Genomic DNA, 27,349 nt, shown 5'->3' with positions numbered 1-27,349 from the left:
TGACATCTTCTCTCATTTTCAACACCAAGTTTTCAAGAAGACCAAGTTCGGGAGAAATTCGGTCTCAAAGCTTTATTAAAGAATCGAAACAGTGTTGTTGGTGATTTTTTTTATTAGGTTTCCAGATTTATGACCTCTTATTTTCACGCATGTGTTATGAACAAAATCTTGAAGTAGGGCTTTGGTGCTTTCATACGCTTTAATATTGAAAGCACAGATATGGACACAGGTAGAGTATGAACATGACACTTGTAAGACACAAGTATGACACATATACGACTCGGGTACAACACCCAAATTACATTACCCAATTCTCTTGAAATTGCTTTCATTCAGTATTGCGCACAAACTATTTGTTAGAATGCCACACACGTTCATTGTGTGAACTTCATGTACTCTAGCCTAGCACATGCGCTGTCATCATACATGGTTAGGAGTGCATGGACTTGCTTGATTGCCTTGCAACTACCTGTTCTGGAGACTGGAGCTGCTGTGTTTGTTGATGATCTGTCAGAGAAGGACCTTGATAGACCTTTGTGGAAGGGTTATTCAGAAGCAGCTGAAGTAAAAAATACTGCAAAAATGAATATCAAATGGTGTCAAGTTTCACCAAGCTAAAGTTATTAAGGTTATTCGTGAGGAGCCTAAATCTTTGTTGATTTGCAATGATAGTTTCACAGTTCAGGCTGCCATGGTTCTTGTTGTGACTGGCTTTTCTAGTGCCTTGTTCAGTATCACAAGCCCTATAATCCTGGTTACCTAGTGGCTGATGGGATTTTGGCTGAGGTTGAAGAACACCCATTTGATGTAAACAAAATGGTTTTCATGGACCAGAGAGATTCAAATCTTAACAAAATATATATTTGGATTTTTAATTGAAATAATCCAACATTTCTTTTGGATAATAAGTTTAATCTACTTCGTTCAGTTGTCTGAAAAAAAAAAAGAAGCCATTGGGCTTAATAGGCCACATAAATATAAAGATAAACCACCATCGGTATTCAGAGTGTGCTCCTACTCCTAGGATCCTCTCTAAATCAAGTTTTCTCTATTTTTTCCATTGCACAATTTGTTTTTTAGATTTAACATTCTACAAATTGTCTTGTCATTTAAAATTTTAGGTGATTGACAATTTGTACACTTTTAAATTTATAAAATTTAATTTGAATCATAGATCAATTTCAAATTGAGACCATCATTTTCCCCTTGATAAGTTGGATCAGAGCCCAGGACTTTTGTACAATGATAAGAATGTAGCATTAAGTTGATGCAATTCACCTAACTCAATTTATTTATTTTTTTGGTTGCAAGATTCAAATTATTAATTGGCAGCATTTTGGATATGAATGTGTTCATCTAGATTCAGAAAAAAAAAAAAAAAAACCCAGTATATATTCATCTTTCAACTTGATTACGCACAAACTCTAGCTGACACAATTATTTTAAAATCCACATGCATTACATCAAATCAGAAGGTACAATCACACTAACTTCTATTAGACTTGCATGAAAACTTCAAAGCCAAGTTAAAGAACTTATAAAATGATGTGACCTTGGGATGACCCATGCGCAATCACGACTCTCGGAGAATTCTTAAGGCCTTTTTTAATGAAAATTTCTTAATTTGTTTTTTTTATATTTTCACTTTTTTTTTTTTTTGTTTACTATTATCATATTGTGTTCATTGCTAGTAACAAATTCTCTTAAGAACCCTTTTTGAGACTTGGTTAATTTTTCAAAAAACTTATTACTTTTGTGTGTGTGTGTGTGTGTGTTAACAACTAGTATGTATATAAAGCTGCAAAAATTTAAAAATAAAACAAAGAAATGAGTAGATAGTGTTCGATATATCGTTTCCGCTACCTCTGACAAACTCATATGTCAATATAAGCTTGTACTTCTCTCCTAGCTGGTACTTTGGGTTACCATGATGTAGGACCGAATTGAATGATGCCACTCATGGTTCATAGTTTATCTCGAAGTTAATTCTTGCCATGTCGCAGAGAGAATATAACCTTCTGTATATTTGTGGTTGGATATTGATTCATCAAATTTTCCCCTGCCTCCGTTACCTTTTTAAACTTGGCTTCCTGCAAGCGTTTTGGGAATGAAACCCTCTGACTGTGCCTCCTCAGCAGGTTGGTCGTGGTCACTGCTGGTTTCCCCTGCTTCTCTTAGACAACGTTCCATGTTCTAGAATTTAATTTATATATACTTCATAGTGCGTTGAAACTTTTTCTTGAGAAATTTAAGAATGTTGCCTTTTTTTCCTTTTGATGAATGAGCAAGAATTTTGGAACATAAATACAAAGATATTACAAAGAACAAGCAGCTTAAAAGATCAGCCGCAAACACTCCTTACTGTCTAGATCACAAACCAACTACTGCATGAACTTTAGCCCAACATGTTCTCTTCGAATATTTAAATGTTGGGAATAAATATACACATTTTTGACTTTTCTTAATCAACTATATTTTTTATGACTTGATAAAATCACAAGTTCAAAATTTAATCTACCAGATATGTGGAAACAGATATAAAAGACACTGAAACTTGCCAGCGGTTGTTTACCAAAAAAAGAAAAAGAAAAAAGAAACTTGCTTGGGTTTCATTACATATATGGTACACTTTTCTGAATAAGGTATTGATAGTGTGACTAGCTTTTATGTCTTTATCCATTTAACAGGTCCAGTATTTAAAAATGCAAAATTTTATTTTGGTCTTTGCTTTTATACCAGCTTTATGATACCCTTCTTCTAAAAAAAAAAAATAAAAAATTATGCAACTCTTCTAATATACAATTAGTTACTTAAAATGATATCGGAGTAAGAAGTTTTGAGTTCAATCATTGTGTTCTCTACTCTACCTTCTATTTGAAATCTCAGGTATTTGGTTTCACTTATTAAAAGGTAGTTTGAGGAAATGAAAAAATTATATGGTTAAATGATTAAATTTACTATTACCCAATAGCTCAAACCTTTGGAAAAATTGATAATTTTACAGTTGTTGATACTCATTTTCATGATACATTCTCTACAAGCTCAATTCATATATTATATTATATTTTATTCTTTTATGCATGACCCAAGCCCATATAATATATTGGAGAAATTGAGGGACTGTGGCTTGGAGGGTATAGGTTAGTTCCTTTCAGAACTTTTGCATGAGCTTATTAGCCCATGCATATATGCTACCAAGCGAGTTAGGGACATTTGTAGAATCTTAGGCTATAGAGGAGGTCTTGTACCTAAATTTTCCACCCCAAATGAGGTCTTATGTTTTTGTTGTCTATGGCCAAAGTTGGCTGCCTTGCTCTCTTTTCCACCAAAAAAAGAAAAAGAAAAAAAAGCTACTAAACTATAATTAGCCTAGCTTAGCTATTTTGGCCACCAAATGCAATACCTAAGAGTTGCAATGATCAAGAAACAACAACCCTTGAGTTAGGGCCATTTTATTTCCCAAATCATGCTTGCATGCCAAACTCTTCCCAAAACAAAAGCAACCTAAGCCAAGACACAAAACTAGTGTAATGGGGGATAAAAGCCTCTTCTACTACCCAAAAACTAGTCATTAGCAGCACCCTAAAGGCCCAAACTCTATATTAAATGCCTCTCATTGGCTTAAAAATGACTAGCTACGTATTACCTTTAGAGCTGAAACTTTAGAGCAAAAACTCATTTAGCTAATAGAGATTCTCACCATTTTAAAGCTTAGGGGTGGAAATATGGGTACAGAAGAACCTTTACTCTCTTTCTCATGAATTCTCTTAATTTCCTCTCCCTGTTGTTTGTAGTTTGAAGTTTTAGACCTGTTGTTTTTAAGCATTTTTCTGATTTCAATTATTGGCATTTTGATTTCTCTCTTGTTAAAGCATTATTAGCCTTTGTTTATCATACAATTAATTGGAATTTTGGGCTTCACTCTCCACAAAAAATCACTTCTAAAAAACAAGAGGGAAGATTTGGGTCATTCTTGTATTTTTGGCTCTTTTCTCAAAAAAAATCCCCTATAGCAGTTCAATGATACATTAAACACAACTTGTTCCTCCTGACTTGATTTAGATTGCAAATTTTTATGATACACTTTTGCAATAAACCTAGTCTTTATAATTTTTCTTGCCATAAATAATATATACTGTCATATTCTGTGCTACGGTACTTATCTAATAATATATCTGTACGTTTTTAGACCCCCTTAAAACACAAATTGTTTAACTTAGTTATTTAGCAAAGTGATTAACTTAGGTAAATTATTCAGATCTAAGTTAACACATATAAATCATATCATTGAAACAGTGCGGAAAATAAATAACACAACAATATGATAACCTAGGAAAACCAAACCGGTAAAAAACTAGGAGATGATTTAACTTAGCTATTCTCAAGGTAAAATGAATCCACTATGAAAGAATTGAAGTTTACACAATAGCGACTTAGACCACTAACATCCTATTGTTACCTCGAGTAGGAAACTTACTACCACGACCACATGATAGCTCTGAGTACACGAACTACTTCTTTCTCAGATTCACAGCAAGTACAAACACTCCCGCTTGTGTATCTTTAAGCTCTTAATGCAGCAACTGAATGATTATTAAGTTCTTGAAATAATCTTGATTCTTGATAACCCTAAGTATATGTGAAGGCAAACACATCTAAATCTCACAAGAGATTCACATACACAGCATAAACAACAACTACAACAACCTTAAAAACGTGGCTAGGGTTTTCCCTTTTATATCTAGGACAAAACATAAAACCTTACACGTCAAACTGGGCTTGGGCTGAGTTGGAAAAATTTTGCAGAAAAATAATCTGCACGAGTTTCGATTGATCGAGTCTAATTTTCGATCGATCGAGCCAGACAGATTTACACAATAAATCCTGCAGTGAACTCGATTCCAACTTTACACATAAATATACTTTAAGCAAGTCTAAAAACAAGACTAAACGTTTTAATCATGATTTGCTAACATTACAACATGAAGTTTTAATACATTTAAACTTAAAGTCTTAAAACCCAACAATATCCATTTGGGGTCATCTTTTTAGTGAAAACGGAAAGAAATGTTATTCACTTATTTGACTACACCAAAATTGGAGAAACGGTGGTACTGAATTTAAAGAATAAGAGCTAGTACAATCAGCGAGATTAGTTTCTAACTTTCTATGTATCAATTAAAGGAGATTTTTTCACCTCAAAATAGTGAAGTATGAAACTATGAATGACGTGAATGTTGGAGAAAATGAGCTTTTGTCCCTTTTGCCCAAAACAAGTAGCAAAATGCTCCTGTTTTGAAACTATTTAGCAAAATGTCTTTTATTTTGAAACTCAATAAAAAACTCGATTTGGCAAAAATCGAGTTACTTGAAAAAAACTACATGGAACTTGAGTTCCATGTAGTTTTTTATTTATTTATTTAAAGTTTGATTGCCTATAACTCGATTTTCTAAAAATCGCGCTTTTCATTGAAACTCGATTTTTAAAAAATCAAATTTAAAATAGGGGCATTTTCCTAAATAGTTTCAAAACAAGGGCATTTTGCTACATGTTTTGCGCGAAATGAGTGTATCCCCATTTTGGCCAGTGAATGTTAAATGCTAAAGGTATTGAAATATTGCTAAGATTATTTAAAAATTTTAACGAGGTATTGGTTTACCAGACCAAATTCATTGTGCAATATTGTATCGAGCTTCAAACAGTAAAAAGTAAAAATGTGATACACGTGAAATAGTCTTTTACCTTATTACCTAGCTACATATAGCAAGTTTTGAATAAAATTTTGCGATAAAACTATTTATGTTTCTATATTTTGCATCAAGGATCAAGCATAAGTAAACCCTTTTCGCTTTTTTGTCCCATCTGCTCTTCTTCCTTTCCTTCCCTCTCCCTGGGCTTCTCCTCGTCCCTTATTGTTGCAAGGGTGTCTTCGGCGTTCATATACTTCTATGCTTTCAACAGCATTTTCGCCATCATCTGAGGAGGGCTTTTCGTGAGTGTGACCACGAACTTTCTGAACTTCAATCCAGCCTTGAAAGTTGTCAACTGCACTTTGTCATATGCTTCATCTACCTCCAAGGTTTCTCTAGTGAAACGCTTCACATATGACCTCAGAGTCTCCTTCTCCCCTTGCCTGATGATGAGCAGGTGGTCTGCTGGCCTTTTTGAGTGCTGTCCACTGATGAAATGGCGTAAAAAAGAATTGCCCAATTGCTCGAAGCTATCGATGGAAATGTTGGTAGCTTACTGAACCACTTCCGTGCAGCTCCTTTGAGAGTAGTGGGGAAGGAACGGCACAGTATCTCATCAAGGGGCTGTTGAAGACTTAGAGTTGTCTTGAAGGTGTTGAGGTGGTCTAGCGGATCTTTCAGGCCGTCAAATGGCTCGAGCTATAGGAGATGAAACTTTGAAGGCATTGGGCATTCCAAGACCCTTGTTATAAAAGGTGAGTCCATCCTCCTGACCATCCTGTCTAAGTTCCGATCTGTTTTCTCCCTTATTGCACTTTTCAACTCGTCCATCTCCCTTCTCATTTCTCTTAGGAGGACTAAGTTCACTCCCTCAGGGGTATTTGGTCGTCGGTGATCATTCCTTCTTTGGCTGTCTCCATCATCGTTTCGGTTGTTCCTGAAATGATTATCTTCTTGCTGAAGCTGCAATCTCGTCTCTTGGTTTTGCCCTGTGAGTTCTTCCACGCTGGTTGTGAGTGTTTGGATTTGCAAGGCTAGTGCTGCAGAATCTTGAGGCGTGCTAGACTCCATTTGGGCCTTAGAGTTGAATGGAACTACGCTTTCAAACCTAAGTACCAAATTGTTGTCCCCACAGATGGCGCCAAACTGATGATGTCGAGATCGTCAATCAAGTAGGTTTGTCCAGATAGGTTGGCACGGGCTTCGTCTTTGTACTTGCAAGGTTAATGATGGAACTCTCTCTGAGTGGTCACCGGTGTGGTGCCGGCCACGGAGTCTCCGATGGTAAAGTCAATGAATAGAATTGGCAAAAAGGGCTCATGAGAGCTAGAGTAAATAAAGAAAGTATCAGTGTTTCAGTGTACATGTATGTACCTTCTCTAGTTTTGAAGTGTATCTTATATATATATATATCCCCTTTCTTATAGCCATTGTACCCTATTTATGGTGGCATAAGTGCCGCTTTGGTAACGCCTCTGGGCTCATTCAATGTGGGCTTTGATGGGTCTCCAACGGTCTTCTTGGCTGATTCGTAACTATCCGAGGTATTGAATGTTCCTCTTTATGGCTCTTCTACCATCGTCTATGCTGGGTCTGAGTGGACGATGGTACTTGATGGGCTTGTCTGAACAATGATATTTATTGGGCCTATCACAATGTATCCACTTCAAACAATAAAAAGTAAAAATGTGATACACGTGAAGTAGCCTTTACCTACATAGCAAGTTTCGGATAAACTTTTGCCACAAAACTGTTTTTATTTCTATCTTTTGCATCAAGCATGGTATCAAGCACAAGTAAAACAGTTTATGCTTCTTATTCATGGTTAACTTTTTCAGGGAACAAAAGGTAGAACGATATATATCATGCCATTCGTGCTTCAGACAATGCGAGTTAATTGTGATACACAAAATATTGATTGTGACGGATTGAAACTCTAGCTTGAAGAATTTAGAATCTTAATTTGAGCTTATTGATAGACCACTAGAACTAATTAAGTGTACACAATTTTGTGAAGTTTTAACTTGTTTTATTACTCAAGTGGAATGAACAATGTGTCGGAGTCAGAAATTTTCTTTAGGAGACGAAGGTAAATATATCAGAATTTAAATATAAAAATAACCTCCAATTAATAATGTTATGTATAATATAAATATAAAGAATACTTTTAAAATGATTTAATATATGTTTTTTTTTTTGGGTGAGAATTCAGCAATTTCATATAACAAATGACAATAAGTCTACACACTCAGATAAAAACAGAGTCAAATCCTCTGGCTACAACTTGCAAACGAAGAGAACAACAAAATTCCATCTAGCACTCCTATTTGATGTAGAAAAGATAGCATAGTCCTTCCTAGAGTAGCGAGGGTGCTGGAAGTCATGGAGTAAGATCAAGGGGGGTGCTAGTAGAGGCCATCGGGGCAACAATATCGGCATTGCATGAAATTTGGCAGGTTGAAGGGAAACAACATTTTGATCTAGACTCAAAATCTCGAGTGTCTCCTAAATTTAGACAAATTTCTTTGTTAAGGCCCAGAAAATAGTGTTTTTCCTATTTATAGTAATATATTTTTTTCTAAATAACTTTTATTTTAAAAGTCAAAATATGGTTCCATTTGTTTTGGGATGTTTCTTCGAAACAGTATTTTCAATTTTTGCAATTATTTCAATTTTGCTATTTTTGGCAGGAACAACTATTTTGCCACCTAATTACATGATTAGTGCGAATTAGGGTTTTTGAGCATTTGCCTAGCCACCTAGGGTTTCTTTTTACTATTTAAACATATTGTAGCCTCCAGGACAGTTTAGTTTTTAGATTTATAAAAATACAAACTTTGTTTATTTCTCTTCAATGATTTAAGAACCCTATCACCTTGTGAATTTAATAGACCCCTTATGAATTCAAGGTTTTCATTAAGAAGCTAACGTGTTTTGTTTCCATTTTCATTTAGAAGCTAACATTTTTAGTTTCTTTTTCATTCAGAAGGCAATGTGTTCGTTTTCTTGTAACTTCCTTGACATTACTATTACACACTGACTAAAGCAACAACTTAATCTATAAAAAACACTAGTAAACATAATTGGCCTTGGCCATAAGAGCCATTATCATATGAAAGAAGTATGTCCCATCTAGAGCTTAAAACTTTGTGATGAATGATATTTCCAGCCATGACAACATGCTCCATTTTGGCTCTAATATCCCATTTAATTCTCTATATAATTTGTTCCTCTATCAAAACAACTCCTCCATGACCAGGGGTGGAGCTATAGCAATGCTTGGGGGGGGGGCATGGCACCCCCAAAATTTTAAAAAATACTTTTATATTATGTGTATGTACTAAAAAATTTAAATATTTAGCTACAAGAATAGAATATGGCCCCCCTCAAATGTTTGAGTTAGTCCAATAATGCTCATAAAAACCAATAGAATTTGTCAATCGATCTAGTAATTATAGAAATAAGGTAGTTTTTGTTTTCACAAATTCATTTTTTTTACATTTTTAATATCAAACTAGATAGTTTTTGTACTCTCATTGGAGCTTAAAAGATGATAAGTTCCCTTAAAAATTATCTTACGAAGATACATATGCGAAACTTGTTAATTTTATATACACGATATATTTTATAAAGTATGACCAACTCTAGTATCAAAATATAATTGTTTATATATGTGTACGTGCGCATGTATGTAATGATTTATCTTAGCTCGTAACTACTATATTAGTACCAAAATTTGGCGCCCCCAAACAAAAAATTCTAGCTCCGCCCTTGTCCATGACATCTGCTATTCCTTTGCAACCATATATGGTAAATTGTAGCCTACTAGACTAGTTTGCAAAAGGTAGCTCTAAAACTTTTGCCCTTTAAAATAGTCACCCCCGTTGGACTATTTCATCTCAAATAATAGGAACATCAGTCACTAGGCAAAGCCCCATAATATGCTTCCAAATTCTCTTGGTGAAGGAGCACTCAAAATACAAATGCTCCCTACTCTCTATTTTATTTCTATAGAATGCACAATAACTATCTCGGAGAATAGGCCTACTTTGTAGTCAACCTATTTTTCAAAGTAAGCCACCCCATAGAAGCATGTTTTTGTATTGCTTGAGGAAACCATAAAAGCATGTTTTTCCACCATACCACTTCCATCTCTTTAAGCCTTAACTGATTTAATATATGTTATTTTATATCTAACAAAAAATTATATCTTGTTAGTCTTTAAAATAAACTAGAAAGATCACATAAACGAAGCTACAAAATTAATTTTTCCAAAAGAAAATTTTGGGTGGCCTGCTGATCACATTTTTAGACCTTGCAAAAGTTAGAAGATTTATGCCTTGTATAAGACCTTCTATTTTTTTTTTCTTACACCATTAGAGTATGATAATAGTCTTAAAACTTTAAAAACATACATAGATAATAGATTTATTAACTTAAAATATAGGCTAAAATGCAAAAAAACACATTTTAAGTCCTCTATTAATTTCCCCATTAGTAACTCCCAAAACTATGTTATTTTGATTTTCTAAATTTTCTTTAATTATAAAAAAATTCCAGAAAACTATAAAAAAAAAAAAACATTTTCCCAACTGTATTTTTTAGAATCATTTTCATTTTCGCACCATAATTAAAAAAAAAAAAAAAAAAGACGTATATAGACGAAAAGAGAACTCAAAAATATGCTCCACAAAAGCATCAAACTCATAATAACTAATCTATACACACAATTTCTGCACATTCAAACCAAACTCCATTCGCAAAAGTCCAAAGCACTTGAAGAAAATTTTTTCTCTACACCAAAAGCATGACCTGTACGGTTTACGCTGAGAGAGTGGAGGTGAAGCCATTGAACTTGACAAATGGGTCGACAAGAATGGGTTCGGATCTCCAAAACATACCGGAGATTTGTGTGTTCCTGTACCCGACTCCTTTAAGATTTGCAGCCAAGTGAGGTTGATCCAGGCATTTCAGGGTTCGGCGTCGTCGGATTCGATGTGGGAAGCAATTTTTATATATAAAAAAAATATAAAATTGTTCTAGATCTTTGGCTGATTTTAGTATTGTTCTTGTTGATAGATGGTGTTTCTTTCACTGGTGATGAAAATTTTTGTTTCTAATTTTTTTTCGTGTTGTGGTTGGATTGTTTTAGTTTGTTTGGTTGCGTGGAAAGTTTTCTGGATATCTAGGGAAAATTTGCTGGATGTTTTTGGTAAAATATATCAATATCTTTTTAATTTATTTTTTTCTGAAAAAAAAAATTTATTAGCTTTTTGGATTTATTTTAAAGCGATGTAGTTTTTAGGTCACTAGCAGCACAATTCCGATGGAAACTAACGGAAGTACTAATTTGAATTAAATTAAAATTTAAAGGATTGAATGGAACAAAATTGAAAAATATAGATAGAATGCTGAAATTAATTTTGGTGATATTTAGACCTTTGTTTTACATTTTTGCCTAAAATAAATGTCACATTTTTACATATTTGAACCTATACAAGCTAATATAAGGACAATGTAAGTTTCATCTCTAATTCTCCAAATGCAAAATAAAAAATGGGATTTTACTTTTGAATTTTTTTTTTAAAATTTCAAAAAGTGAATATTTAGAAGTTTATTAAAAATGCATTGTTTGAAATGGTTGTGCTTAAGAAAAAAAAGAGTAAGGCTTCAAATTCTGTAATTTGAAAAGGTGTAGCTTTAAACCACTGTATCAAGTAGGAATATAATTACACATTTAGTAAATAAATGTTTTATGGAAGAGATTGAACGGAAAACAATGATCAAAAAACATAGTTCAACTTGAGGGCGTGTTGCAAATGCTTTCTTTAAGGTGATAATGTGCCCCTCTTAAAAGAGTTTTCTATTAGGTTATAAGAAATTCACCTCCATGCAACAAAATCACCAATTGCAAACAACAATATATTCTGAAGTTTTTTTATTTTTTCCAAAGAATTCTTACAAGAATTGTATTAGGCCAACAATATATTCTGAAGATAATGCTCCCTCATTCCTCAAACAGCCACGCTTACTGCAATGACGATAATGTGGCATAAAGTTGATGCAACTGACGGTGTCCTTTGCAACTGCCTTACAATGCACTAATATTGTTGCAGAAAAAGGACACAGCCAATTGTGTTTACTGACACCTTGCTTTGCAAAATTAGACAAATTTGAATTTGAATCAAGTATATTCATCTTGAAACTTTATTACATATGAAACTTTAACACACATCAAGCACAAACTCAGACACAATTATTTCCAATCGACACAAATTACATCAAATTAGAAAGTAAAATCACCCTGACTTATTTCAAGAAAACTTCAACGCCAAGCCATAAACAAATTAACAAGATGATATGGCTTTGGGATGACCTTATTATTTAGAAATCGCCGTGTGGAAGGCAAAGAAATTAAACCATGTAATTCTCAGAAAGCTAGACACACTCAGAAAGAGAGCAGCAAATAAAATTTTACCTTTTGCATATTTACTTTGGTGTCAAGTTTTTGCAGAAGTTATCGCAGGGTCCTGGGGGAGAGTTGACAGCATACCAAGCCTGAATGATAGTTAGAGCAAGTGCTAACAATGCGCCAATGAAAGCCATGATCGTCCAGGGACTGCTGAAATGGTTGTGAAAGGCTTGAGCTATCCAGGTCATCCACTTGTTCCTATAGTGCTTCTGAATGTGTGATCTGACTTTGCTGTATATTTCGATGTTAGGCACCAAGTCGGTGCCTATCTCATTGAAGAATTTAGCCACTTCTTCATCCCTGCCAAGGAAATTGTGGAGTATCTGTGCTTTCCTTAGCGTCTTAACATCGTTGGCTTCATCGATTAGTGAATCGAGGAAGGATATATAAGAGGTGACCCCAAAATCATTTTCAAAATCCAGACACATTTCATATGCTATCAAGTTCAGGAACTTAGGCCTGGTTGAGTCATCCACAACAATTGGAGGAAGGTGAAGTTGTCCACGAAAAAGAAATTGTTTAGCGAATGATATGCTACTCAAGTAACTATTGTTACCACGTTTAAAATGGATACCTGCTGTTTTAAGCTCCTGGACATTGCGATAGGATTGCCACTTTTGGACATTTTGTATATTTTGGTTGATTTTACCAACCTTTCCATCATACCCTGGTTCATGAAGCATTCGTGTCCTCAGATGGTCAAGAAGATGGATGGGCTCTGTAGCCACTGATATGGTATGATCTTGTGGCTTCTTCTTGTCGTGGCCTTTTTCTTTTGCACTTTGTGCTTGTGGCTTCAATCTTGGGCAGAGTGTCCACGATAACCAATTCGATTGCTGATACTCTGGTACCTTAACGTGCGAGTCAATGTAAGTTTCAATTGATGTGCTCAATTCTTCTTTCTTCACACTCAAGCTCATCAACAATGTAAGTAGACGATAGGGAAGTTGATTTTCCAGCAAGAACAAATCCTGTTGCCCAAATGCTAGACTGTCCGTTTTTATATGCAACTCTTTGAACTTGTCGTTAGTTGCACAATATATGTACTGTAATATTGCACAGCCATCCACGAACAAAATCGAGGTGAGGGCCTCATCATCATAGTCCTTGGTCACCTCCTTCTCGTAGCATGTCCTCAGTTCATTGATTTTCTCCTTAATCTTCTGGTATAAATCTTGCATGCTTTTACCGCTACCTTTGATGAATTTATTTGTCAATAGTAGCTTGTAATTCTCTCCTAGCTGGTAATTTGGTTTATCATGATGGATTGGGCCGAGTGATACCACTTTTGGCTCATAATACTTGTTGAAATCTTTGTTATCTCGCAGCAAGAATATAACCTTCTGTATCTTTGGTGTTTGAGATTGATTCTTTGCATTTTCTTCTGCCTCCCTTAGCCTTGTCTCGAGGGTATTATTTTCACTAGTTTCGATTAAAATGCTGCGCGCCTGGGGCTCCTCGGTGATGCCGCTGCTCCTTGAATGGGACTTCTCCATGGAAACAAAATGCTCCTTTTCGGCCAATGAAAGTTCGAACCAAAGAAGGCAATTGAATTTTTTAAGTTTGCTTTCCTAACTCGTATTTACTGTAATTTATTTTTGACGTAGTGCGTGGAGACTTTAGCTTGAGAAATTAGGACTATCGCTCTTATTTGAATATAGAAATTTTCCTAAAGCAACTATATTTTGTGATGGATTAACATATCAAGCTTGGAATATAATCTACAAGATATATCTAAAAAATGCAAAATAAATTGAAACTTGCTTTATGTCATTATCCATTATGGAAGATTGATGTTGAACATGCGTAATCTCAACATCTTTTCTACTAATACACCAAGTCGGGGGACAGGGATCATCTTTTCTATTAAATTAAAGACAATACACAAATATTGATTGATACAGTGAATAGGCTTGTTTCTTCTTACTTTGTCATGCCCCAAACCCCAAAGGGTCTAAAGCGCGAGAAAAACGTCTTAAGTACCTGTAAATTTTTTTCCCTTTTTGACCATTCATTTCACATAAAACCTATCAAGTACCAACATAAAAAATTATCATAATAATTCTATTGAATATACTCTCAAAGTAAATCAGAGCTCTAAACATTAATTACAAGGACCATTAGCCACAAAAGAATAGATGTTTGAATAAACAATTACACATCAACAGCTTGTCCCATCAATGGGAATATAGTCACAACCACTACAATATACAAAAGAATGAGTCAAGCCTATTTTAAGATGTACATCATCAAATAACTCCATTACAAAAGTTCAGTCTCCATCAATAGTTAGTCTAACTACTGTTAGCCACCAAAAAAGCTTTCTCAAAAGATTGTTGCCTACTCTGAAAAGTTTATAAAAATAATGGAATGAGACAGAGCCCAGTAAGTAGCATAATTAATGGGGGGTGGGGGAAATGCAAGTTTCATCTTCAATAATAAAAATATGACAAAAATGATTAAATAATGACACAAAGTTTCTCAAAGTAAATATGTTGAAACTATATACTATAATCAATAATCTGTGAGCAGTGAGCACTAATAATATAATTTTCAAAGCCATAAAATCTAATATACGGTAAATTATCGCAAATATACTACACTACCACATAGACCGGTCAGGGGATCTATCCATTTACAACTAGCATGATATTGTCCTCTCTGGTATGCAGACTCTTGGCCCTATAGATAGCAGCCTCATCCATACCCTCAAGGTTTTTCTCTCTCCCCATGGGCAGCAGAGAGAGCGCGTCAAATAGTACCTCTCTTGCATGTGGTCTCTTGGCCCCTTGGACAGCAGCCTCACCCACACACAATCAAGGAACCTCTTCCCCCCATGGGCAACAGGGAAGAATGCGTCATTCAAATTGAAAAGGCACTGACTTGGATTTGATTCCGTTGTTACAAAGACTACGAAAACTAAATCGGGTGATCACCGGGAAATCACACATGGCATGATGTTAAAACCACATAAAACTCACAGGTTACATTACTTTCAAATACATAGTTTATATCTAGATAATTTCAGGAAAACCTTAAATAATCTAACTTCCACAAGGTTTGTAAGGTTTTCAACTTCATTCTTGTCAAAAGAGTTTATATCAATTTCCCAATAACAAGACAAGATAAGCATCTTTAGATTTTCTAATAAACCATAAAGTTCATAATTTCCTTATCAAAGATTAAATAAAAGATGCTCATATTTTCCATGTCAACAATTCATGCATTTCCCCAAATGCAATACCAAATATGATGCATTTTCATATATAATAATATATAATATGGTTACAACACAACACTTTTAAGAAAAGATATATCCATATATAATTTTCCAAAATGTGTTTGACCCAAAAACAACATTTATGAAACATGATTATTTTCCAAAAATCCCATTAAAAAGCTATTTACCTCGCAACTAGAAAAGCCTAATTCTCCAAGCTCCAAGGAGATTAGCTAGAACCTAAACAATATCAAGTAAACCTATCACAATTAGCATAGAGCTTAAAATTGTATCTAGCCACAATTTAGGAATTGCCAAATAAACACTTAATTAGGCAAGCCTAGTATTTAACCTCATCAATATTAACATATTCCACATCCAAAGTTTCTTAAAAAATTGATTCACAAGGCATATATAAACTCCAATTTATAAAGTTAACCCATTTAATATCATCTCCAACATTATGACTAGCTTTCATAAAATTTACACTACATCTTTAAGAGACCCATGAAAGCAAAAATCAAAATATCCTCCAAGACAAGAAATTTAGAACTTCAACTAACTCCAAATAAACCCAATGGCAAAGGAAAAATTAAATTTACCATCCATCACATGTTATAACTTAAAACCCCTAAATTTTCCACCATACATAAACCTTAAGTAGCCATTTTTAACACAAATTATATACCCACTCATCAAATAATTCCACCAATACAAAACCCATACATAAAAACACATAAATACCACTTCCAATGCTCATAAGTTACATGAGTATCATTATTCAAGTTTAGATAAAAATAACCTCAAACAAAAGTGTAAAATCCACCAAAAAGATTAGAAATTATACCTCAAATAAAATGATGAAGATGCTTAGGGGTTCCTAAGTATTTTTCCGGTGATCTTGTCGGAAAAATGATGGTGAGATGGTGTGGTTTGGAGTAATGGCTGGCGGGTGAGTGTGGGAAATGAGTGTGTGTTTAAGTGAAGAGAAAAGAAAGAAAATGAAAGAAAGAAAAGAGAGAGAGAGCCGGCCAAAAGAGAGAAGAGAGGTAGGTGAAAATGAGTGGTGGGGAAGTGGGGTTAGGTGGGGGGCACATGTGGGCTAAAAAAAAATCTGACTTTTACTCTTTTTTTTTTCTTTTTTCTTTTTTTTAAGTCAGATTGACTGAGATGTTACATACTTTATTTACCTCGTTAGTTTGGCATGGCATGATATATTATTTTGAAGCAAAGATAGAGCTAGAAAATGTTTGTAGGAGGCAAAAATTCGTCAAGCCAATTACAATATGCCATGTCAAAATTTAGTAATAAATTCCAAATTTATGTGTTATTTAATTAATTAAACAAATAATGACATGTGTCATCCAAATTGACATCACATTGGCATATTGAAATTTGCCATGTGTCATTTGGCCCACAAGATAAAGATAAATTTCTTATTCAAAATTTATGGATAATTATTTTTATTAAAATAAATAAATAAAATAGAGATAATTATTTATTTTTGTTGATTATTATCTTTATGAAAATATGATCTTTATCAAAATATATAAATAGAGATAATTATCTCTAAGCAAAATTTGAGCTAAGCAGAGTTTATTATATATCTTCAATCATATCAATTCAAAGCAAAGTTTATCCTCTAAAACCACTATATATAGAGGACATCCCCTCTCATTTTCAACACCAAGTTTTTAAGAAGACCAAGCTCTAGAGAAATTCGGTCCCAAGGACTTGAAGAACATGAAGAATAACAATTAACAAGCTCAAAGCCAGAGATTTATTATGGAGATCGTTCAAAGATTGTTTAATCCCCGTTCAATCCATCCATCTTTTGTGAAGACCGTTCAATCGTCAAGTTCAAAGAAGATAGAATCAGATGAGTATTATTTCATTAAAGAATTGAAACAGAGATTGTACTCACTACTTGATTAATACAAAAATATATTTGCAACACCTTTATCAATTTGTTTGATTTGCAAACTTCGTAAGTCAAGAGGCTTTCTTGTTCAAGTCAAGTTTAAAGAAGATAGAATCAGATGAGTATTCTTTTGTTAAAGAATCGATACAGAGATTCTTAGGTTTCTAGATTTATGACCTCTTATTTTCACCCATGTGTTATGAACAAAATCTTGAGGTAGGGCTTTGGTGCTTTCACATGCTTTCATATTGAAAGCACAGATTTGGACACAGGTCGAGTATGGACATGACACGGTGACTGCACTCATAAGACACGAGTATGACACATATACGGCATGGGTATGGCACCCAAATTACATTATCCAATTCTCTTGAAATTGCTTTCATTCAGTATTGCGCACAAACTATTTGTTAGAATGCCACACACAAGTTCATATTGCGTAACTCATTGTGTGAACTTCATGTACTCTAGCCTAGCACATGCGCTGTCATCATACATGGTTAGGAGTGCATGGACTTTGAGAGCTTGGATTTGTGTGAATACACAAGAGCTTGATTAGACCCCAAAATAAAAGATTACGGCTAGATTGCTTTTACTCTAACTTATCTAAGTGCGGTAAATGAGGCGCAATAAACCGATTACTACTCTAGTGCATAAACATGAACAACAAACAATAAAAGTAAAGCACAAGAGCAAGGGAAGAGAAAGATGCAAATACAAGATAACTCGTCGATGTGTTATCGAAGAGGAAACCGAAGAACTCGGCGAAAAACCTCTCCGCTGCCCTCCAAGCGATAAATCGATCCACTAGACAATAAGTTGGGATACACGAATACCAAGAGACCCTCCAAGCTTAATCTACCTAATGTACCTAAGCCCTAAAAGCTCCTACTCCAACAAGGCTTCTCGGAATCATGTCTTGTCTAGCTTTTTGAATCCCACAATACGCCCGATTGCATCCACCAAGCCTCACCGGCTTCTTTTGGAAAATCCCCAAAGCTTTCTAAGCTCCAAAACACTCTCTACACTCTAAAAATATGTGGGTTGCGTTTGGGTACAAATCTCCTCTCAAGGTATGACAATGAAAGAGGGAAGGAGAAGAGGCTACAATGATTTCTCACTAAGGATGAGTAGCTCTATCTTTCTAAAAGATGGGTGTGTGTTGTAGAAAACCTGTCTAGGGTTTTTTTTCTCTGAATGGTCTCATTACAATTTTTGTGTGTAATGAGGGTATATATAGTATGGGTGAAGGGTAAGAAAGTTACACTTAAAAATCCTCCAAGCAGAGAGTTTCGTGAGTATCTCGCGAGAAAACCTTACCCACGAGGCACTCACGAAATCCTCCAAGCTGGCATGACTCTTCAACTTCCAGCATGTGCTTCTCACGTGGCTTTTTCGTGGGTTAGCTTCTTGCTAGCTTCTCGTGAAATCCACTTGTTTTTCAATTTATGCTCGATTCTTCACCAACTCAATACTAAACCTAATACAGTAAAATCCCACAAAATACAAGGACCAAATTAAAGCAAATACAACACTTTTTGTCATGGAATAAAGCCAACATAAAACATAGTTGTAAATCACAACTTTACAATCTCCCCCTTTGGCTATTCCTTGAAAAAACACCCTATAACAGTCTCTACACTTAAACGTGAGTTTGGGAACAATGGAAAAACTCACTCACACCTAAATCTAGAAGCTGTGAAGCACTTGGAACATATATATTTGTAACCTGAAACACTTGCACAAAACACATTAGACCCTTAAGGTAAAGCAAGTGATAAAAGGACAAGTATAATGTAACAAGTAAAATGCGATCAAGTAAACATAATGTGAAACATATAAGCAACTTGATCAAACACATAACAGTTATATGGAAATGACTACAATGATCATATAGCAAAACAAATGATCATCTGAACATGCGACCTATAAGGCACAATGACAAAGGATATAAGCATGTTCAACCCATAACCAATGCGAAATACAAAAGGTATTTGCATCAACGATACAAAATCCAACAAGGGCACAAGAACACACAACCAATGAAAAACACAAAAGGTATTTGTATTAAGGATACAAGATCCAACAAGGGCATAAGAACACATAACCAATGCAAAACACATAAGGTATTTACATTAAGGATACAAGATCCAGCAAGGGCACAAGTGTGTTCCAACACATAAACACGATGCGATGAGAGCAACAAAGCATAGATACTAAATGTAACTCAAAGCACCATAAAACAACGAGAAAACAAGCAAAAAGCAAAAACAAAGTTTTCTCATAAAAATTGTCTTCTCTCCCTTGGTATATGCATCTCTCCTATGGCTTTCTCCTCTTACGAAGGTGCACGAGGTAGAATTTCTCCCCCTAAGAATGTGCATATGAGTCATATAGAAATGACAATACTGTTAGGTTCTAAGACCTTTAGATTTAAATGTATTAGAACATTAATTTGTAATGTTGGCAAACCATGATCAAAACGTTTTAGTCTTGTTTAAACTGCTCAAAGTATATGTCTTATATGTAAAGTTGGAATCAAGTTGCTGCAGAATTTACTGTGCAATTCTGCCTAGCTCGATTGATCGAGAATTATACTCGACCGATCGAAAGTCGTGCAGATTATTTTTCTGCAGATTTTTCCAACTCAGCCCAAGCCCATTATGGATTAGGGTTTCAGGTCTACTTCTCCCACTATATAAAGGAAACTCTAAGCATGTTTTTAAAGGTTTCTAAGAGAGAGAAGAGTGTGCCTCTTTTTGTATTTAGGGTTTGTACCCAAAAGCTCTCTAGAGTCTTTGTTGTTGTTGTTGTGTATGTCAATCTCTTGTGAGATCTAGAAGTGTTTTCCTTCACATATATTTAGGGTTATCAAGAATCAAGACTATGTCAAGAATTTGGTGATCATTCAGTTGCTGCATTTAGAGCTTAACGATATACAAGCGGTGGTGCTTGTGCTTGCTGGGAGTCTAAATCTTCTGTCCCACTTTTCCTGCTCCACTTTATACTCCACCAATAAAAACTTGCTACGTGTTCATCTAATTAATTAAATACTATCATTATTGACTTATTAATGCTACGGTTATTAATTAATAGTAATATTTAATTAATTAGATGAACACGTGGCAAGTTTTTATTGGTGGAGTATAGAGTGGAACAGGAAAAGTGGGACAGAAGATTTAGACTCGCTTGCTAGGAATCCAAGAAGAAAGTAGTCCGTGGACTCGGAGCTATCACGTGGTCGTGATAGTAAGTTTTCTACTCGAGGTAGTAATAGGATGTTAGTGGTCTAAGTCGCTATTGTACAAACTTCAAATTTTTTTCATAGTGGATTCAATTTTACGTTGAGGATAGTTAGGTTAAATCATCTCCAGGTTTTTTACCGGTTTGGTTTTTCTAGGTCATCATATCATTGTGTTCTTTATTTTTTCGCTGCTTTGCATGATATGATATGCTTGTATTAGCCTAGATTTGCTTAATTTAACTAAGTTAATAACTTGGCTAAATAACTAGGTTAATCTGGTTGTGTTAAGGGGTCTAAAATCGAACAAGTGGTATCAGAGCGGGTAGCTCTTTTGTTTTAGATATTTTGATCTAAGAGCTGATCCTTGATCCCTATTAGATCTTTAGATCTTTTGTCTTACTGTTTTTTACTGTGATGATTTGAATAAAAAGGATACTGTTGTTTGTGTTGATTTTATTGATGCCTGTGAAACTCTTTGTAAGGAATTATTGAAATATGTGAAAATTGCTAAGAAATTCAAGCAAGAGTTAAAATTGGCTAATCTTGAAAAAGAGGAATTGATTGTGAGATTAGATGAATCTAATAAAAATAATGAATTTTTTAGAAATCAAATTTCCTCTCAAGATGAGAAGATGAAAAGCTTGGAACACGAATTAGTTGAATTTAAGGCAAAAATTGAAAATTTGACTAGTACCAAGCCTGCTGTTGATAACAGAAGTGTTTCTGTTTCTCTTAAGCCTAAAACTGAAAAAGTTCATATCCCTCATTTCAAGAGGAATAATAAAAAAAAAGACTTATTTTGCTAGGTTAGACAAAGGTAAAAGTTCTAATGTAAACTCTGAAATTTCTAAACCTGTCTAAACCTACCATTAGAGAGCATAAGAAATCTGTTTTTGTGCCTACCTGTCACCTTTGTGGTGTTGTTGGTCATATTAGACCAAATTGTTCTTTGTTGAGGCAAAAACCAAAATCTGGGACTAGATTTGCTGTTAGGGATACTGATGTTCCTAAATTTGTTCTGTTTGTCACTTTTGTGGTGTCTTCGGTCACATTCTTCCTAATTGTCATAAATTAAAATTTAAGCATTCTGTATTTCAATCTAGGATATGTGATGGTATTTCTCCTGCCATAAGTCCATATAAATTGTTTCATATGCTTTTGAAAAATTTAAGCTTGTTGGCTTGTGAAAGGAAATTGCAAGATTTTAGTCTTTCTCAGAAAATTGGTGTAATCTCTCAAATACACTACTTCTCATGGATTTTCACCTACAAAGCCGAAGATTCGTGTTATATGGGTGAGAAAAGATTCTCTAAGGTGAGTGTTGTTGACTTGTTCCTAATTTAATTCTTTCAATTGTTTGTGGACATGTTTTATGTTTGTTTTTGGTTGTTTTGTTTTTGTTTTTTTATTTAAAAAAAAATCCAAAAACATTGAAAAATTTCAAGAAGACAAAAATATTTTATTTTGTGTCTTGTTTTATTTGTTTTGAGGATTACATGAATTATGATATCTCTCTTGATTTAGAACATGCTTGATATTGTGGAGAAACTTGACATTAGTGGTCTAAGTATCTATTGTAAAAACCTCAATTTCTTCATAGTGGATTCAGTTTTACCTTGAGGATAGTTAGGTTAAATCCTCCCCAAGTTTTTTACCGGTTTAGTTTTCCTAGGTCATCATATCATTGTGTTCTTTATTTTTCCGTTACTTTGCATGATATGGTATACTTGTGTTAACCTAGATTTGCTTAATTTAACTAAGTTAATAACTTGGCTAAATAACTAGGTTAATTTGGTTGTGTTAAGGGGTCTAAAATCGAACAGATACAATCTGGTATATTCTCTAGTATACTCTCCCCCTTTTTTCATGAATGGACAAATGAAACAAGAGGAATGAGGGAAAGAAAAGAAGATATGAATAAAGGTAAGTTGCATGAGGGGTATAGGATGAATGAGAAAATGAAGCTTAAACAAAAGATAAAACATCTTAAAGACACAATTCTACAAAGCATAAGGTAAACATGACATACTAAGGATGTGGAAACAAGATATAAACCTAGGCATGACATAGACACAAGAACAAGAACATGTTATATGTGCTTAAAGGTATAAAAAGACTTAACTAGCATAAGTGAATGCAAAACATGTCATGTGTTAGAGTTTGTGCAGCAAAGGTGCATTTAGTGTGCATGTGAGATGCATGACCAATGCATGAACAAGCACTCATGGGGCAAAGTGTATAAAAAATACAACTAATGATCAAAACATGATAAACATGCATAATCATGGTAATTCTCAAAGTTTAGTACTCATCGGAGTCCAAAACAATGAGAAAATGCCATTTAGGCATTTTATCAATTACATAGAGTGCACACACTACACATGTATGTTAAACATTGCATAAACATATGAAAATCTTGCCTAAATACATGTTATTTTTGCCACAAGGAGCCAACATTCAAAGCGAATCATCATTTAAAACAAAACCCAATCAAAAAGATTGACAAAAAATAAGTTTTCCTACTCTCATTTGAGAAAATCCCAACTATGAACATAAAAACCTCAAAAACATAATTTAAGGATCAAAATTAATGAAAAGAGTTAAAGATTACCTTAGAGATGTTAATGGAATGAAAAACACTTGAATTTAGTTGGGTTTTGATGTAGAATCATGAAAATAGGGGTTTGGGAGAAGATGGGAGAAGTTTAAAACAAATGTCCCACAAAATGCCCTTTAAAAAGCTGATCTGGAAATTTTCGTGGGAAGTTAGGAATTTTCGCTGGTTAGCTTCTCGCGAAAATTTCGCTAGTAATTTCGCTTGTAACTTGCGGGAAGACCTTACCCGCGAAATAGTCGCGAAACTCTCTATATAAAGTTGAAAAACTTGAGAATTGGATCATATAACTCGTGACTGAGCTTACACACGAGATAAGTTATGAAAACACCCAAAAAACATGTTTTTCAAACAAAAACAACTTGAAAATTTTTGAAAAAATGGGTGATACAAATCACTTCCAAAAGCAAAAAAAAAAAAAAGAACAAAAATCTTTTTGGTTTGATCCACATATGATTGAGCACACACACATCACATTTGAGCATGCACAATCACACAAATGAAATAAGCATTTATTGAACAATAGACTTGTGTGTTGTGTGTTGTGTGTGTGTGTATCAAATACGGAATAGTCCTTAGTCTAAAGTGAAGCTTCAATGATCAATTTAATCAAGCCATACATAACTAGTACTAAGTCAAGTGGTCTATCTCAATTATAGAAATGAACATATATGACCTCTCACAAAAAGTGATCACAAAACTTTGAAACTTTTCTTTTTAGCTTCTTACAACTTATAACTTTTGATCATATAATAACATTACATCTCATTTTGAGATTAATGCCTGAAATTTTTGATATTTCAACTTTGAGAGTAAACCTTTGGCTTTTTGAGGCACCATAAATTTCAATACAAGTCGCTTTCCCTTTTTCCTAGTTAAATACTAGTATGTGCAACGACTTTTGCAACTCAATATCTCTTTTCGAGATTTTACATTTGATGAACTATAGAGGCAAAACATAAAAACATGGGAAGATATATATGAACAAGTCTATGCATGTATCAAGACCAACAACACTATTAAGTAATCATTCATGACAAGCTTGAAGATCGATTTACAATAATCACACATAGATTTCATGATTTTTTGCACAAAGATAGATGTGCATACAAAACAAACTACACTTGTAAATGCACTACGCCATTAGTACGAAGGTATTAGGTCAAACTCACATGTGAAATGTGCTCAAACATATACGATTAATCTTTTTGAATTTTTCACTTTTTATGTGTTTTTGGATTTTTACTCACACAAAACAAAAACATAAAGGTAAGATTAAAACAAAAAAAATGCATATAAAGAAATGCAAGATGCACAAATGCATGACAATGAAGCATCTAATGCATGAAGGGTCCTACAAAGATCGAAAGAATTAGATCAAAGACCAAAAGAGTATAAGCTCAACCATAGGAACCCTTTCTCTTCCAAACGGAATGATTGTTCGGAATGAGTGTCTCATGAGAAGTGAGACGAGAGTTGGAAGAATGAGAACCAAAGATACACATAGACAAGGAGGTAAGAGGATTAACAACTTGTTTCAACAACATACAATTTTCCCCTAAATCCGGTTTTGCTTTCATAGCACAACTTCCAAAAAGCTCAAGTTTCTCTTTTCTTTCAATTCTCTTAAGAGCTTGAAACTTAGAGCAATGAGGTCTTAGATGACCAAAAACACCACAATGGTGACAAACAATGTGTTTAGGTCCACTAGACTTTTTGAGAAAGGATCTAGCAACATGGTTTTGTTCTCTCTTCAACTTTGGACATTGAGGTCTTATATGACCAATCACACCACAATGGTGGCAAATTGAAACAAACTTAGATCCTTCCAAAACCTTAGATTGAGACCTAAACGGAAGTTTTAGCTTAAGAGCTTTTTTCTCTACCTTTTGATTTCTTTTGTGTGGAGGAATGTACATTGATTTGTTTTTAAAGGTAGAACTCATAATAGGCATAAAATCCGGTACCACAACATGATTGCAACAAATATTTTCATCATTTTTAGCAGTAGGTTCAGAAATCAAACACTTGACATGCATCTTAAGAGATTCATTTTCACATTTTAGCTCATCAACAAGTTTGTTAGACAAAACAAGTTTAGCATATAAGTCCATATTCAAACATTCAAACTCTTTCAACTTTTCACAAGATTTTTTAGCAAGTTTCTTATACATTTCAACCAATTTGTTGGATTCATTGAGCTTAGCAATCAAATCATCCTTTTCACTAGAGAGCTTGCTCAATTCTTATGAAACTTCTTAAACTTTTTCTTCAAGAGTTTGAAATTTGGAATATCAACAACAACACCCATAGATTCATGTAACATGTCATCACAATTTTGAGAATTAACACTCATAGAGGCATTTTCACAAACACATGACATGTTACACTCAACAACATCCATAAAAGCATACAAAACACAATCCATGGCAACGCACATAAGAGGTCAAGGATCACACTTAGGTAATGCAACCAATACAAGTGTACTCGCTCTGATACCAATTGAAAGCTCAGATTTGTGTTAAGAACCAAGAGCTTGTTTATACCCCCTAAAAAAAGATTATGGCTAGATTACTTTTACTCTAACTTATCTAAGTGCGAAATAAGAGTAAATGAGGCGCAATAAACCGATAACTATTTTAGTGCATAAACATGAACAACAAACAATAAAAGTAAAGTACAAGAGTAAGGGAAGAAAGGTGCAAACACAAGATAACATGTTGATGTGTTATTGAAGAGGAAACCGAAGAATTCGGAAAAAAACCTCTCCGCCTCCTTCTAAGTGATAAATCAATCCACTAGACAATAAGTTGGGATACACGAATAGCAAGAGACCCTTCAAGCCTAATATACCCAATGCACCTAAGCCCATTTAGCTTCTACTCCAACAAGGCTTCTTAGAACTGTGTCTTGTCTAGCTTTCCGGATCCCCGTAATACGCTCGATTGCATCCGCCAAACCTCACTGGCTTCTTTTGGCAAATCCCCAAAACTTCTCAAACTCCAAAACACTCTCTTCACTCTGAAAATGTGTGGGTTGTGTTTGAGTACAAATCTCCTCTCAAGGTATGACAATGGGAGAGGGAAGGAGAAGTGGCTACAATGATTTCTCACTAAGGATGAGTAGCTCTCTCTCTCTAAAAGATGGGTGTGTGTTGTAGAAAACCTATCTAGGGTTTTTCTCTCTGAATGGTCTTCTTACAATTTCTGAGAGTAATGAGGGTATATATAGTATGGGTGAAGGGTAATAAAGTCACACTTAAAAATCTTCCAGGCAGAGAGTTTCGCGAGTATCTTGTGAGAAGGCCTTACCCGCGAGACACTCGCGAAATCCTCCGGGCTGGTATGACTCTTCAGCTTTTAACATGTGCTTCTCATGTGGCTCTTTCGTGGATTAGCTTCTCGCGAGCTTCTCGCGAAATCCACTTGTTCTTCAATTCATGCTCGATTCTTCACCAACTTAATACTAAACCTAATAAAATAAAATCCCACAAAATATAAGGAACAAATTAAAGCATATACAACCCTTTTTGTCATGGAATAAAGCCAACATAAAATATAGTTGTAAATCACAACTTTACAGACTTACTTGATTGCCTTGCAACTACCTGTTCTGGAGACTTGAGCTGCTGTGTTTATTGATGATTTGTCAGAGAAGAACCTTGATAGACCGTTGTGGAAGGGTTATTCAAAAGCAGTTGAAGTAAAAAATACTGCAACAATGCATATCAAATGGTGTCAAGTTTCACCAAGCTAAAGTTATTAAGGTTATTCATGAGGAGCCGAAATCTTTGTTGATTTGCAATGATAGTTTCACAGTTCAGGCTGCCATGGTTCTTGTTGTGAGTGGCCCTATAATCCTGGTTACTGAGTGGCTTATGGGATTTTGGCTGGGGTTAAAGAACACCCATTTGATGTAAACAAAATGGTTTTCGTGGACCAGAGATATTCAAATCTGAACAACAATGTGGAGCTGATAGAGAGAAATCGTAGGATCCCCACTTTTCTATATGCAATTCCCTTTTCCTCTGACAGGATATTAATTTTTTTTAGGAAACTTCCCTAGTTGCTCTGCCTGCAGTGCCTTTGGAAGATATCAAGGGAAGAATGGTGGCTAGATTAAGGCACCTGGGCATAAAAGTGAAAAGCATTGAAGAGGATGAGCGTTGTGTCATTCGAATCTATTAA

General features: G+C 34.6%; 1 protein-coding gene and 1 pseudogene across 1 annotated transcript; one reads left to right on the top strand and one right to left on the bottom strand.

Moving 5' to 3' along the window:
* The first annotated feature begins 314 nt into the window (after positions 1–314).
* On the top strand, positions 315–27,349 carry LOC142609214 (lycopene beta cyclase, chloroplastic/chromoplastic-like; annotated as a pseudogene).
* On the bottom strand, positions 11,913–13,659 carry LOC142609899 (UPF0481 protein At3g47200-like). The gene has a single exon (XM_075781628.1). The coding sequence runs from the start codon at positions 13,657–13,659 to the stop codon at positions 12,181–12,183; it is 1,479 nt and encodes a 492-aa protein (XP_075637743.1). The 3' UTR covers positions 11,913–12,180.

This window comes from Castanea sativa, chromosome 9, assembly GCF_040712315.1.
Source record: "Castanea sativa cultivar Marrone di Chiusa Pesio chromosome 9, ASM4071231v1".
Lineage (NCBI taxonomy): Eukaryota > Viridiplantae > Streptophyta > Magnoliopsida > Fagales > Fagaceae > Castanea > Castanea sativa.
Note: the sequence above shows the minus strand (reverse complement) of the source record. Positions and strands in the feature narration are given on the sequence as shown.

Coding starts and splice junctions, on each gene's coding strand:
- LOC142609899 (XM_075781628.1), bottom strand. CDS start 13,659: ATGGAGAAGTCCCATTCAAGGAGCAGCGGCATCACCGAGGAGCCCCAG.